This window comes from Chenopodium album, chromosome 23 (genome assembly GCF_948465745.1).
Source record: "Chenopodium album chromosome 23, dcCheAlbu1.1, whole genome shotgun sequence".
Lineage (NCBI taxonomy): Eukaryota > Viridiplantae > Streptophyta > Magnoliopsida > Caryophyllales > Amaranthaceae > Chenopodium > Chenopodium album.
In genome coordinates, this window is record NC_137856.1 from 35,877,042 (window position 1) to 35,893,288 (window position 16,247).

The 16,247-nt window shown below is 32.7% G+C and overlaps 1 protein-coding gene and 1 long non-coding RNA gene across 3 annotated transcripts; one reads left to right on the top strand and one right to left on the bottom strand.

Annotated features, from left to right (window-relative positions):
* Nucleotides 1–395: 395 nt before the first annotated feature.
* LOC145608907 (uncharacterized) lies at nucleotides 396–2,242 on the top strand. The gene is made up of 2 exons (XR_014105944.1): nucleotides 396–828; nucleotides 1,860–2,242. It is a non-coding gene; the product is annotated as an uncharacterized LOC145608907 (long non-coding RNA).
* Nucleotides 2,243–4,110: 1,868 nt separating this feature from the next.
* On the bottom strand, nucleotides 4,111–10,311 carry LOC145607846 (mitochondrial carrier protein MTM1-like). Of its 2 annotated transcripts, none has more exons than XM_081663442.1 (11): nucleotides 10,185–10,311; nucleotides 9,566–9,875; nucleotides 7,943–8,032; nucleotides 7,714–7,842; nucleotides 7,253–7,312; nucleotides 6,997–7,167; nucleotides 6,750–6,843; nucleotides 6,490–6,581; nucleotides 6,247–6,396; nucleotides 5,213–5,271; nucleotides 4,111–4,529 (listed from the first exon to the last, which is right to left on the bottom strand). In XM_081663442.1, exons 2-11 carry the CDS (start codon nucleotides 9,851–9,853, stop codon nucleotides 4,397–4,399), a joined length of 1,266 nt encoding a protein of 421 aa, XP_081519568.1. In that variant the 5' UTR covers nucleotides 9,854–9,875; nucleotides 10,185–10,311; the 3' UTR covers nucleotides 4,111–4,396. The 2 variants fall into 2 exon arrangements, with proteins under 2 accessions (XP_081519568.1, XP_081519567.1); XM_081663441.1 differs by having other exon boundaries at nucleotides 10,151–10,282.
* Between the last annotated feature and the right edge of the window lie 5,936 nt (nucleotides 10,312–16,247).

Here is a 16,247-nt window from a genome sequence, read left to right on the forward strand (position 1 = left end):
AAAAAAATAAAGATATTGGTATTAGACACGTCAAAATTAATGATATATAACTTCATATAATATGTACAAATTTATAAGTAATCAATCTAAGTTCTCAAAATACAAGTGAAAGTTATTAGAACAATTTTTCCTCCGTTAGAGCTTCAATTCGAGTCACATCTAAATGAGTCTAATAGCTCATGAATTATCAAACCTCCAATTCCCTTAGAAAAAAAACCTACTACTAATAGAAAGAAATTTATAGCACTATAAAAAATGGTAACCCTATGAAAGAGGAATGGACCTCCACCAATTTCTCTCCTAATGCCTCTCTCAACCCTCCAAAAAATTAATTTTTTTTTTTTTAAAAAAAAAACAGCAAAAAAATGTAAAATAAAAACTGGAAAACGAAAAAATAATCTGAAATTGGTGGGGTCCTCGTAAAAAAGCCGACACAAGAGACAATTATAAGACCCCTCCTTCTACCCCCAGCACATGCTGCTCTGCCTCTTCATTGACGCATTTCATCAAACACTTTGTGTGCTCTCTCTCTTTCTCTCTTTCCTCCATTTTTTCTCTCTCTACAACCTCTCTCTCTCTAATCCACTCTCTACCCTTTATTTTTAAGGAGAGAGGGGCTGTAGAGATCCCTGCATTATTTTTTTTTTCTTGCACCAGAGATTATTAACCAAAGATTTAATTTTTTTTATTAAAAAGTTAGAAAAAAACAGAGTTGAACAACAATGGAGGTTGCAAAGGCTTCATTCATTGTATTGGTTGTTTTCTCTCTCATCTTTGCAATGGCTCAGGCTCAAGCTGCGGGTCCCGCACCTGCTCCTACCAGTGACGGTAATTTTTCATTTTTATTTTTTTTTAAATTTTTTTTTGGTTTAAATAATGTGAATTTTGTTGAAATTATTGAACTTTGATTGAATTTATGAGATGGGTATGTTGGTTTTCTGCATTTCCAATAACTACGGTGAGAATGCAAAAATGGGTTGATGTCAGATCCAAGAATTTCTGTTGTTATTGAAAAATGGGGTTTTCTTTGGGACATTTCATCAAATACCTAACATTCATTCGTAAAAAAAACAAGAATGTATTAATGTTCTGCATTTTATTAGGATTGCGCATTTTGTAGATCTATGTCATTGCAGAGAAAACTGGGGGGAAAACGATTCTTGTTACCCAGAGTTTTATATTTTAAAACGAAAGTTTTGATTTTTTTTGTTTTGCACCTTCAAAATCAATACATATTGATTGTTTAACCATTATAAAAAGGTTGAAGTTTTAGATTTGTTCCCAAAATTTGAACAAATACTATTTATTGTTGCATTTTATTTGCCGAGGTTTAGGCTACTAAGGGTTTGGTGATTATTAGATTGAATTTCAATAATTTTGGAGAAATTAGTAGGAAAAAAAGGGTTTAATTCTATGGTGTTATTTGTGGTTTTGTTTATCCAATGTTGGAGGTTTTTTTTTTGGCATGAAGAGAACAATGATGTAGACGAGATTTAATCTCGAGCTTGGGAGTCATTTACTCATTTTGTATGATTGAAGTATGATGGAAATTAGAATAGTAGCAGATGGAATGTTTGTCAAAAGTTGTTGATTTAGATTTAGATAAGATTTACCAATTACCTGCCTCCACTTCTTTTGCTAAACTATAGTATCAACATGAAAATGAGACCCAAGATTTAACAATGTGCTTGCAATTTCTTTTGATACAAATAAAATCTTGGTCTATCATAGTTGATGTTGACAGACTTGTTAAAATCACCACCCTCAACCACTTCATCGTGTATGAATTAATAGTATTAGGCGAATACTCGTATATTATGCACACAATTGACTTACGTTCATCAATCGGTACCTTTCAGGGACAAGCATTGATCAAGGGATAGCATACGCGTTGATGCTGGTCGCCTTGGCGCTTACATACCTCATCCATTGAACAAAAAAGTGCAACAGTGGAGGCATCATCAACAGTAACATCACCTTGAGCACTAAAAATGACGAAAGTGCTCGTGATTTTTGGTGTATTTTTCTTTCAAATGATAAAAAACGTGAGAGTGGGATTAGTGTTGCTATTCCCAATTTGTTTAATTGATGCTTATAGAGAGTATGATTGATTGTGATTGACTAGGAGGTGTATTTGAGCCCTTTTAGAAATGGTGGTGTAACATCTAATTTGTATTAGATGGGGTGATTGTGAGTTCATTTGCACATAAATTTATCTCATCTAATACAGCTATGGCCTCTATTCTCGTTCCTTCGGTTTCAAACCCCTCCTCCACCCCCCCCCCCTCCCCGCCGTTCACGACCAGTTTAAGATTTTACCAGCTAAACTAGTTGAGACTGTAATTATCATGTTTTAAAAAAACAAAGGTCTTTTGGTGTATTTGTGTGTTGTTCATGTGGGAATCCCATTAAACACACTATCAACCAGATGGAGACAGACATAACCTTGTGTACTTATTGACAAGAAGGGAACTGAGGGTGATTTGTGTGCACCAACCTACCATCAATTGGCTTATTTGAACGAATGGGCTTCCGTAATAACGAGGAATCCATATACTTTTGAATTTTCACTTTTCTCTAATTTTAAATTATAAAATTTATTATAAGTTTCCAACACGTTACGGAGTACTCATACACATTAAACTAGTTGACATACACAAAGTTAATTAATTTTGACCGGAGATTGGTATAGCATGGACTATGGAGTATTCATTCACTACTGAGTTTATAACACTTGAAAAGTGAATGTCATGTTAGCACAAGGACATTTAATTGCCATTAATCAATTGGTTGTTGGTGTAGTGGTGATTGAGACTACACACGGTTGGGAGGAATCGTTTTCGATCCTCCGCAACAACAATCGGAAGGGGACTGGAACCTAACCACCCAGAACTAATCTCCGAATCCAGGTGACCTTGATTATTTACTTTAAAAATATTTAATTGCAACTTTTGCTAATCCATGTAATATTTGTACAATTGATATTGCACGTTAATCGTGCAAGTAACTAGAATTATCAATTAAACAAATAAAAATTAGCAATTCACTTGTTCCATGTTCTACATAAAAAAAATACTTTGTACTTTCGATGAATAATGCCTACTACCACTTGTATTAGACTATTAGTACGACTAGAGGTAGTAAATTGGTCTTCGATTTAGGTCAATTCATGCCGTCTTTGAATGGTGACTCATTTGAATCAATATATTTAAAAAAAAAAAATGTCAATTTTAAGGGAAGGCGTGAATTAAGCCTATTAAACACCAATAGGAAAATAAGACTTTCATGCTAAGCACCAAAGGTAATTACTAATTAGTGAGGGAAGAGAAGCAATACCTCATCGCTGGGGAATTGCATGCTCATCCATAATTTCCATTCTAAATCAGTTGACACATTTTTTTTAAATGAGTACTCATACTATTAAGTTTGTCAATATATAAATCTCATCGTAATATCTCATATCCTATAATTATATTTTTTTCTTATTAATGAATCACAAAAACTAAGCAAAATAAAGTTCGTGAATAAATGAACAAAAAAAAAAAGTTTGTGAATAATGTCAAAAGTCCATGTCTTTGTAGACTTCTTAAGCTCTTATTTTAAGATTTAAGAGATTAGAAGTCTAAAATTAATAGTTTTCATTTAAGGTAAGCAAAATCTACATTAATTGTCTTGTTAAGGCTGTAGATCTGTACTCGAGTAACTTTGACTATTTTAACCTGATGTAAAAATAATACTAATAATTAAAAAAAAAACAATAAATGAAAATACGAAGTACTACGTATAATTGATGGACCAACGTTGTGTCCCATGAACCCAACGTAGGGTCTATCAAATCAGCCACACTATCGCACAGAACAACATCAGGACATGAAAAGACCATGCTAGATGAGAGTGCTAGATGATGCAGGAAGTCGGTGTAGCATTATTGCATCCAAGGGGACGTACCACATGCGATTACGCGAACAAAAATCATCACCCATACAAACCCCTTGCTTTTCATTTGTATCACCCATAACAAAACCCGAACTACAACTATCTTGCGAAAAGAATGATGTAACCCAAATTGGTATACATATAAGCAAAAACAAAACGTGAGAAAACCAAATGTACAAGGAAAACCGAGAAAACTCTCAGCAAAAAATTTTCATTACTTTGAGATATACTGTACTTGACAAAATTTTTGCTCAACCTTGAAAACAGACCTGTTAAGTAACCTGACATAATCTATACCTGCGCTTGAGTAACCTCCGATATTATACTTCAAGGTCCGAACTTTGTTCTTTGCTTTATTTATGTAACTTTGAAGACTGTATTCTCTGAAGCCAAGTAACCAAAAACTGCATTCTTCATTGGATGAGCGATCTAATCCTAGTTCTGTGAGCTGCCAATAACTTTAAGCAGGGGTTATCCTAGTGTTAACTATGTATTTCACAACTTCATAGAATGAAACCACAATCCCGACAGAAGGCCCAGCACGAGCAATACGAGGGCTAGCCCCTGCAAAGAGACCCTTAATTCCTCCATCCCTGTTTCCATATTTGAACACAGCCATCAGTAACAGGGGCACACATTGGTTTATCATTGATAAATAAGAAAATGTAACAAGTAAGAAAAACAAACTGCAGAAAGGAACACAAGCAAAAGCAAGAGTGAACATTATAGTCACTATATAATTCACTCAGCAAACGGATTTTATTCCTGCACATCTTCCAAATAATAGCTTCGTAGACTAAAATTTCCACTAAATGCAATTTCATTTATCATACAGCCATGCTGGGAGATGTTTAACTGATTGTCAAAATTTTGACTCGCATATCTCTCTAGACTACAGTAAGCATCTTAGATCAATCTGTAAGGGATTTTTTATTTCTTCTAAATTACATAGATCATAATAGCTGGATTTTCAATTCATTTGTAGATGGCCATAATAAAAACCATTTACTTCAATGATTTTCACATTGATGATGATTAGAGAACAATTTTACATTGATAAGGAAAAAAAAAACATCAGATCATAACCACATCTACTCCAAACAGTCTCATTATCTAGTTCACTTACACATGTCTACAGCAAACACGTTTGCACTTCCTTATCGAGAAACATTAGTAATGAATATTTTGTTCTAACCAACATATCAGGCTATCAGCAATTTTCATGTTTTGTCAAGATTCATAAAAAGGTTTATCAAATTAAAGATAAAAGAACTACCTCCAGATCTCCATTAGAGTCGTCCTAGTGGTCATCCTGAGTGCCCTGTGAGGATCCTTCTGGAATTTCAACAATAATAGCGTTCAGAACTGAGATAATAAGGTTCATAAAACTATCCAAACAAATTCTACGAGGATATAAAGATTTTTAAAAAAAAAAAATTATAATAAAACAACCTCTAATTTGGGCCCTTAATCACAAATTTAATTTAGTACGGAGTACAAACTATGGAATAACACCCTTCAATGTTTTCCATTCATCATATGTTAAAATTAGCATGAGAACCCACATTTACCCTCATTCTTAAGTAATTCACTTCGTGTCAGATATTCTTCCCTTTGAGGAAAGTCAGCTACTTTTTTGTTCTGCCCCAAAATGGTTTTTTTCCCCACTAATGTGACTTATTACAATGATTTGGATATGACTAAAATGATTTTAGGTGCATAGCAAAGGGCCAAGTAATGAGGAAAAACATGACAAAGATGTTGCCATAAAATTATGGAGGCTAGGTAGTAAGTGGTAAAATTAAGGTGATATTAATACTCAGTAATAGAAAAGCATTGGAGGGGGTTTAGAAAGAGGCTGGGCTCGGAGGGAAATTATAGTAGGAGCTACAAGCCTACAATACCAAGACTGTTTTTTTGTTTTATACCTTTGTAGATCATCATGAAGTTGTAGATAATAAATTAAATAGTTACATCAAACATAAATGATCAATTTACCAATCTGATTAATGGCTTAAGCAGTTTAAAAAAACTGAGAGGTCATGTATTATGAAGCACCATATTGTCAAGGTGAAGAGTCCAGATATGTGAACCTTCTTTTAAAATCTGACAATGGACTGTACGAAATTATTTAAAGATGTTAATTTGAACACATTGGGATTTAGGTGTAGAGTTACGTAATTTTGCATTGCACTCAAGAACATATCTTAATTCAATGCACCACTTCGAGGTGGTCATCTGTCAATAGTCCATATATTAAACTCCAGTATCATGTCCAGCCAAAGGAAGCAGATTTAGTTTGAATCACACCTCTATTTGTCTGCGTGTTCTAGCCACATCCAAAGGACATGTAGCACCAGCAGCTAGGCTTCCAGCCACAAACCCGGAAGCGAAATTCGACCCAAGAATAGTGATGGCACTTGCTTCATCTCCCGTTAGAGTACTAAGTTTCCTCCTCATCTATTATGAAAAGGTACCAATTAGCAACAATGATTAGAGCAGCAAAACAAAACAAAAGACTTTCAGCAGTACAGAACAAAAATAAGATCGTACAGGTTCTAGCGTTGACCAGCAGATTGCTGAAAAGGGTACATCACGAGCAAGTTGTGCTCCAAGGCCTGTCCAGAGAACGCGATAACTTTGCACTGCCAAAAGAAAGTAGGCAACATATGTCAGATACTTAAATAGCCATTAAGATAAGCCCCGGGGAATAAATAAAAGCTCCTTCACAGCTTTGAGAAGGACTGAAAACTAACAAGCAAAGACTGAAAAAGGAGACTGCATTGGTTACATAACAGCCAGGATGAACTTACACTTGCTTTGGGTGGATGCATTTTTGGCATTTGAAACAACCCCAATTAAGGTCTTCAATACGCCAGGAGGCTTCTTCCCAGTCTCCTTGAATGCCTACAATAAAGAAAGAAGAAATTTTCAAAATTGAGAGGGCCAAAACAGCATATTTACAGTGATTCACCCAACAAAGTTCACTAAAAAAAAAAAATGAAATAGTAGTGCATCCCTAATCAGTGCTAATCTAGCAAGACAGGAAAGGATAAGCACCTGCATTCTTGTTCGAGCAAGTTCAATTGGATAGCATGTGGTACAAGCTAAGGAGCGTGCTAAAGCACCGGCAACAAATGGGACATATGGCTCTACACTTGGAACATTTTCAGCTGCAAATTCTTCCATGCGGATACGGAATACATCATAAAAGGGAAGATAAATTCCCACCTGTAACACACAGCAGAACTTACCTTGTCAAACCTAAAACTTAAGTGGGTAAAATTGAGATCACATTTATCTACAAGAAGCTCACCATCGGTATAGCCAGTGCCAAACCAGCATTTGTTCCTCTCCATAGTCTAGTAACTCCTTCCTGCACAGTGACTACATTTAAAAACCCCGAAAAAATTGAACACAAAGTAAAGCTAAAGAATACTGCTCATATGGAGTCGACCTTACATAATTGTCATCGCAGGTAACAGATACATTGCAGAATAACATAGACAGATCAATGGAACACAGACAGGTATAAATTTCCAACATTTAGAACCCTAGCACAAATACCCACAAAAACTCGGGCAGACAGATCAAACACAAGCAGAAGAAAGGTTTTAATGTATAATGGGGCGCCTATAGGGGTAGACAGTCACAACAAAATTGTATTGTCAGCATAGGTGGATTATCAGCCCCTTTTTTGCTGTATTGCTTTATTGGGTCAATGGATGTAAGATTCAACCCCCTTAAGTAGAAATAAGGAGCTAACCACACACTAACCTGTTGGACAATTTTGCACAAAACATCCAGAGTTCCTTTGTATTGAAAACAATCAGGTGGACACATCGATACCGTTCCCTGAATGCCAGCTCGTGCACATGATGGGGAACACCTTAAATCTGCGAACAACTGCAATCAATAATAAAAACAGGATAAGTAAAGAATGAATGTTATTCATAAACATTCCATGCAATAGCACTGGTTCAGTCTTTAATAGTAAAAAATATACCATATTTGGTCCAAAAACTGCCATGCGACTAAGGGCATTACTTAATGGATGTGCATATTGAGCTCCCGCAGCTTGTGCTTGCAACCTTGTCTGCCATAGGTGAGAGATGCAGATGATTATTATTTACACAGACAAGAACCCAGTATATACAATAAGCTTCTTAGATCACCAAATTCATTTGTCAAGCTTTGCCACATTATTTGCCAAATTTATTATAACAAACAGACACTAAATAAAATAATGTCAAACGCATTTAAATTGACATTCCCTAGTACCAATTGAACATTTGCATTAATTACTTTATGAGAGACAACCCTACATTACTTGCGAAATGCCCAAATTCATGATTATCATTTCATACGTTGGGCACTGACCACAAGTTACCATGGTTAAAATTTAGAAGTTGTATGGGTGGCCAAAATCAATGGGAAGATAAGCTAAGAGGCTAGCAAATCGTCTCCCAAGCTGTCAATCTAAATCAGAGTATCAGCCACTGTCTGCACAACTAAGCAATAGTAGCTTAATACATGCCAACCACCTTCACGTAAGCCATCAAGAGGCTGTTACATGTAATGTATCTATTGCACTCGGGCCATAATAAACCTCTCCAAAACCAGTCACCAGATGCACTCTCTGACAGTCTGACCATCAAGGCCTCATTCAACGGAAAGTAACTTAAGTATCACAAGGAATTTTCTCAGTGAGGCCAATAATTTTCTAATTTTGTAAACCACAATCCAGCATCTTGACTTAATGACTTGTGAAGCATACATTCTCACACTTCTAATCGTTGTCAAAACAAAGGTAAACCTACACCATACCCAAAACGTGGAGAATACTTCAACAACTTCAAAGCTACATGCCAAAATGAACACTAAACAACTTTAGGGGGTGTTTGGTATAAACATTGTTAATGAAACGGAAAGGATTCAAATAAATAGGGGAAAGGGTAATGATAAACGTTACCCTTACCATATGTTTGGTATCCTAGTAGAATGGAAACAAGTTGAGTAGATTGTTATTGAGTAAGGAAACGTATTTTGTTTCCACTAGTTTGTCAAGGGTAACAAATAGGGGGATTTTGTTACCCTTAGGAATTGGTATTTATTACTTTTAACCCATACCAAACAATTAGAAATGGAAACACTTAATTAAATCTGTTTCCTACATCTAAAATCATTATACCAAACACCCCCTTAGTCTAGCCAAGTTCCCAAACTACATGGCATTTCCTACATGAATAACTAAAATGAAATGCAGCAACTGCTACCCTAGAGGCATATAATGTAGCTCAGTCACTTACATCTGTACTTTTCTTCTCTATGCCTTGCCAAAAGTGAAATTCATACAATCATACTAGGTTATCATTGTTTCCGTTGCAAAATCCTATTTATGAAATCGACAATCTCTTACAACATACAAAACCAATAGAAATCAACATTCAAAGTTTCAAACCAATTCTCTACACCCAAAACAAATTCAGCAAACCAACACATAAACACCCACTTATATCAATCAGCATAAGCATTATTATAGATAACTTATAATGTAAATATCCCAAACAATTCATTTTCTTACAAAAATATAGCTCAGAACCTCAAATTAATTGAAAATAATACAAACCTTGGCAACATCAAGAGGATTAACAATGACAGCAGAGAGAAAGGCAGCACCGGCAGCCGAAAGCGCATTTGCAGCCAAATTAGTAGATCTTGTATCACTTGAACATTTCTTCTTTGACTGATTTTGAGGTAGAGATTGAGATTGTGGCTTCAATAACCCATTAATCAGATGTTCTGACATAATAATGGCATTAATTTCTTCACTCAAAAACCCATTATTATCTTCATATGATTCCTCGGACTTCATCCATGGCTTATTATTGATGTGTGTTTCATCAGATTCCACCATATTTTTCTCCACTTTTTTCTCCCTACAACCCCAAAAAAAAAAATTCAAAAAAAAAAAAAAAAAAGCAAATGGGTCACTCTAAATTTACAAGAATTTGATACCCAGAAACCAAAAACTCAATAAAAAAATAAAGTACAATGGAATTAAAGTAACAGAATATTGGAAAGGGGCAAACTTTATAGCAAAATTTAAGCAAGAATATATGCGAATATTAGGAAAGGGATCATAACATGTAATAATAATCTAACGATATTATTAAGAATTAACATAATTTTCATGAAATTAAAGAGAAATTACCAGAAGAAGGAGAGAGAAAGAGAAGCGGAAAAACCTTGAAGAAGGGTCTAGGGTAGCCGCGCAAAGGTGGTGTTTTTTCAACTATTACAGTGTTTTTATTTTGTTGTTTTATTTTGGTTCTCCTATTTTTTGGGGGAAGTCAATTTTTTTTTTGGTTCCTTTCAAAGTCAATATTTCTCAAGAAAAATTGGAAGTATATATGGTCCAAGGTGGAAGGTTAATCAAAATGTAGACCTTAAAAATTAGAGATATATTATATAATTTATTAATTAAGGATAATTAAGGTATATATATGGTTAATATATTATGGTATAAAAAATGTATAAATATAATTAGTATCTTTAGAATATTGCACTTAAGATTATAATATATTCTTAGTTTTTTATATCTTTGTTGTTATTACAAAATATATATTTTTAATATTGAATCATATTTGAATTGTATAAGGATAATAGACCAAATTCAATATTGAATTGATCGAAATCTTTTCAAATCAAAATGTATTTCTCATAATAAGCAAATTTAGCAACAAATCGGATTATGATATGGTTTATATACGGAAACCTAATATAATGATTTGTTTGTCACCTTTAAATCTTTAATTAACAAGAAAAAGTTTTGAAACGCCATGATTAATTAATTTTTTAAAGTTTTACTAATTAAATCTAAACATTTCAAGTTTACTATGATCCATATGTAGTTATTTAGTAATGACTTGATCTGTAGTTGATCAGCGATCAAGGTATTTTTTTAATTTTTTTATTTCTTTTTATGTTAACTCATTTATATCTTAAGAGAAGGTATACCCATTTTAGATAACGAATATTTTAACCCATATTCTTCTATATGCTTATTAGGTCATCTTGTTTCTTCCCCTAATATCCTAAAATTATGAAAGAGCCCTTGATTATATGCTTATTAGGTCATCTTGTTTCTTCCCTTAATATTTTTAAAATTATGAAAGAGCCCTTGATTTGAGAGCTTTAAATCTCGCCAAAAATATGTGTACCATCACTTATCAAAATGGTTAGAAACTTACATTAAACTTGAGAATTTGACTGGTGCAAATGGAAAAGTTAAACTATGAAAATGTGTAGAAAAGTAAAACTACATAAATTATCGGTTTTTACTTATAATTATATTGATTGTTTAATAAGCAAAACCATATTGTAAAGTAAAAATATTTTACCTAGTTTTCATTAATTGACCGATAATCCTATGAAAAATACTAAATGATAATAGCTATATAATTTATAGTTATTCCTATATAAATTTAAAACTTTTATACTTTTTGCTTACTTTCACTCACTAATGTTATAAACATAATGTCGAAATATGAGGAAGAGATTCCAAATACTTGGTAGAATAATTGCGTTATAGCATGGCAAAGAGGGAATTTGGTTTGATCTTATCTATGATGTCGATGTGAATGGGCAAGCAAAAGAGGACCTGTAAAAGTTTGCAATACGTGTAACCCTTTTTTAGGATTTGTGGTTTTGAGGTGGACATTCAATATTTTTAGCTACGTGTGAACTGCCATCAACCAATCAAATTATTAATTTGAAACAAAGTCATGACATACCAATTAATATCAAGGCATTCATATGCTTCAATCTAGGCTGACGGCTGCCCTTACGCCATGTTCAATCTTTTTAAATGTCACATAATCCAATTCAATTTTAGCATTTCTGACTTCTAGTATAAGGTGCTTGAAAATTTGATTGATTATTGAGTTGTAGAAATGCAAAATGTGTGGGATTACTATATAGAACATAATGTTGAATAATTATTATTTTAAGTTTCATAATATTTTTTTTAAATAATTTTTAATATTTGTATACAAATATATTGTCATGAGAGCTATTGTTGAATTCGTCTCAATTTTATAATAATACTCCGTATTAATTTTGTTTTATTGGGTATAATTTTTGTTTATATATTAAATAAAGATCTTAATGATCAAATGTTCATCTTGAAGAACGTGCAAATCAGAACAAGAATTTTATTTTGAAATGAATCAAATTAATGCATTGACATGTGTCAAATTTTATTGTTTTACGGAGTAGTTATTTATAAAACTAAAATTCAGTATAGGCTAGATAATAATTACAAGTACAAATTAAATAGAAGCAAGAACACCCATTCAAAAAAAAAAAAAAAAAAAAATAGAAGCAAAATTTCATACAGTATGAACAATTTATTTTTGACAACCAAACAAGCATTGGAAAAAAGTGAAATGCAGGGGAAAAAATGATGAGGTAGCGGGCCAACCCATGCACAATCCAAGACTGGTCCAGGCCCGATGAACACAACAGCCTTGGCCCTTTGGTCGGAGGTTTGTTGGGGTCTGTTTTGTCTAAGATTAGATTCCAGACTAACCAATACGGCCCAATAGCATGTCAATAAGATAAAGCCCAATTAATAGTAAATTTACCACAATTGTTTTCTTTAGGCTATAAACTTTGACAAATTATCTTTATGTCTATTTTCTGTGTATCTACATTTCATACGTAGTAATTTTTACTTATTGTTAATCCAAGGATCTTGAACTATTGATGGTTAAAGTAATGTATTCCAAGTTACAATATAAAGTCGAACCAATTTTACATTATTTAAAATTATATTATATTATAAGGAAAATGATAAACATAGCCCTTAGGTTTATGTACAAGTACAAGAAGTTAAAAAGAAAATATTGAAGATAAAATAACATTAATTATACCGATCTGTCCGTGATTTTGTCATAAATTCCTAACTTAATTCCATTTTAGGAAGTATATATTTAATGCTTACATATAACCCTAAGGGTTACATGTATCATTAGTTCATTACCCATAATATAAAGTAAATAAATAAAGAGTATCGAATAAAATAAGAAATATTGCAATTAATAAGAAAAGAAAAGGAGTAATTCTTTGTTATTAATGATTATACAAAAATCAACACCATTAACTTTACTATAATAAAATATTGGTTAATGGTTATATTCTCCACCTATATTTCAATAGATTAATCTACCATTCTACATATTTTATAGTTAAGTGAGCCATTGTATATGCCGCTTCATTAATATAACCTTCCGAAACATGAGAATGAAAATAACATCAAACACACTAATAAAGCAAACATATGTATCTACTTCTATCTCCAAGTTAAGACCCATCACATAACTTCTCACAATGCTTCTTTACCACTTGTGTTAAATACGGGTATGGGCCGCACCCGCAATCTAAGAGAGAGAATTCACTTCATAAGTTCAAGGAGGTTCCATCCCAAACTATATGGCAATAAGAGGATTAGTCTCTTAGCCTTACATGTGTTATTTGATAGGGTAAACTTCAACAACTTGTAAGCTGTCGTTCTTCAACACAATCGTTTTCGCATCCGTAGTACTCGCACCTCATCATCTTCGACGAACACACGGACACTCTACTAAGTACTAATTGTACGTCGCCATAATGACCTCGTATCATTATGACCCCTAATCCAACCCCCTCATCTATGGCCAAGAAAAAGGCTCTCCAATGTTCTCTCTTTTTCTTACCTTTATATTAAAAAAAATAAATCGCCGCCAAAAGCACACACTATCATCCACGTACACATTCACCTTAACACACACTGCACTTTCTAGCTAACACTTGCTTCACCTTCTTTGACTTGATCGACGATTTGCACTACAAGAATCCGCGTGCTATATACCAAAACATCCGCTTGATGAAAGGATGAACGTCGGAGCCTCATTAGCAAGAAAGACGAGCCATATATGTACGAAAATTAAGGAAATGCTTATTAACACCGCAAGTTTAATTAGGTTCCTAATCAAGCATTAGGAGAGCATGTTAGCATGTATTTAGGATAATGGCCTAAATTGATAAAGATATTCTATTTTAAAGAATAATAAAATCTAACAATATATATGGATCTTGTTCAAATAATTAATATTGACCGAATAATGTTCAAAACCTTATCGGTTATCCATACTTTTGGAGGTACCTTACCAATGTACCATATATTATCCTCCTCAAAATGGATTAAAAAATCAATATTATATACTTAATAGATCGAGAATACCTAAATGTATTTTTATATTTATTACAAAATGCATGGTACGTATTATTCATATAGATTAAATAGGTCGAGGATACTTAAAAGAATCATTATTAGTTTTATTTTTTTTGACAAACATCATTATTATTATTATTGTATTACAAAATGTTATTCATATAGGGTAAATCATAAATTTACGTATGGTATTACAGAACAAGCACAACTTTTCAACTGTTTTTTATTAAAAAAAAATAATAATAATAGAAAAGAAAGAGCATATGTATTTACTTATATATATTGGCATGCATCATAATATGATCAGTTTATTATGAAATGTTTGCAATAGCCTTTGCTAATACTGTATTGGTTAAGAATTATCTGCAGAAATTAATAAAGTTAGTTAAGAAATGGGTTTAAAGCTTTGTTTCAGCAATAATGAGGTTAATTAACCTAATATTTATGTCTAGCATTATATGCTTTGGTAAGGAAATAAGGAATGATGCATGATAAGTACGTAGTAGAAAAGAAAGAGCCTAGCATGAAAGAGAAGAGTATGTCAAGATAGCCAAGGAGACTGCCTGACTAGCCTTTTTCAAAGCTCCAATCAACCAAATAATAATGTTTACGCTTTGTTCTCTTCATCTCATTTAGATATATAAGATTTAGTAAAAATGTAAATTTCAAGAATTTATTTTCTTTTCAAAAAATGACTTTTATATAGCAAAAGTTTATATATAATAAGTTAAGTTCATAACCCGTCAAAAAAAAAAATGGTTCATAGAAATAACAACTACTTCAATAAAAGTTCGACAAATAAAACTTCGCAAAAGTTGAATTAAGCAAAAACAAGTTAACTAAATTCATCAAAATAAAATATTTTTCTTTCACTTATTCAAAAAATAATATTTTTATTCATAAAGTTAGTATATTTTTCATATAAAAGATGAGATGAAGAGAACATAACAGAACTGTAACGTAATAATTAATTAGGTAAAAAACCTTCGCAAAAAGAAGCAGGCAAGTCATCCTTGGCTACTAAACCATGACTCTTAACCCTTCATGTAAGGCCCTCCTTTTCTTAGAAAGACAACTCATAATTCTAATTGCAAAATGCCCCTAAATATTTGGATGCACTCAAATGCCTTGAATTTCCCTTGTATATATAGCCACTGAAAAATACTCCACTATAGTGCATGTCAGATTTGCCGTTGCCCTTATTTTTAAGGCCCATCCTTCAATAATAATATCTTCCTCCACCCATATCTTCTTGAATCTTATGCCCTTTTACCCTAAATTTTAGCATTGTCCCCCTCTTTAATAATCTAATTCCTTTATCTTTCTCAAAATTATTTATATTTAAACGGTCTTCATAAATAAAGAAATATATGAGGGACCATATATGGTCAAATGTACGTAGACCATTATTACAAGTACACTATCTTCATACAATCATACACCCTAGCACCCTGTATGCATAAACTTTACCATCCAAATAGTCAAAGTGGAATAATTTTTGACTCGGACTTGTACATCATGTATAACTTTATGAAGATTTACCACTAACTAATTAATTATATTGTGATGAAATTGACATGAAAGCATATGTACGTATCATAAGCCACCCAATTTCTATCATATCACAAACTTTTTTTTTCCTTATTATGATTATCAACAAAAAGTCGTAGATTATTATACACGGTCAACAAAAAAACACGAATGAATTCCATGTCTATATTTTTCAGATAAGAGGAAGCTTATTAGTGCGTGGTCCAAAAAGTAATGGTCAATCGCTTTGACTTATACAAGTATATTTTTGTTCTCCTCTCTAAATTATATCCACAACAAACAATTATGCTACTCCGTATTATATTATGTTAGTCTTATTTCTTAGGAGTAACATTTTCTAATGACATATTTACATCGACTTCAATAGGGTTTTGATTTGGTAATAGGAATATAGCTGTTTGAGCCCTTGAGGCATGCATAATATCTTGGCAAAATTAAGTACTACGACATTTCTATTTCACATACTAATTAAAGGGATAATTAA

Bases quoted from the DNA above. Each gene is read 5' to 3' on its own strand.
- LOC145607846 (XM_081663442.1), bottom strand. From the start codon at position 9,853: ATGGTGGAATCTGATGAAACACACATCAATAATAAGCCATGGATGAAG. The intron at 7,313-7,713 runs GTTAGTGTGTGG...GTCACTGTGCAG, and splicing joins TGTGCAAAATTGTCCAACAG to GAAGGAGTTACTAGACTATG. The intron at 4,530-5,212 runs GTAGTTCTTTTA...ATATGGAAACAG, and splicing joins ACTCTAATGGAGATCTGGAG to GGATGGAGGAATTAAGGGTC.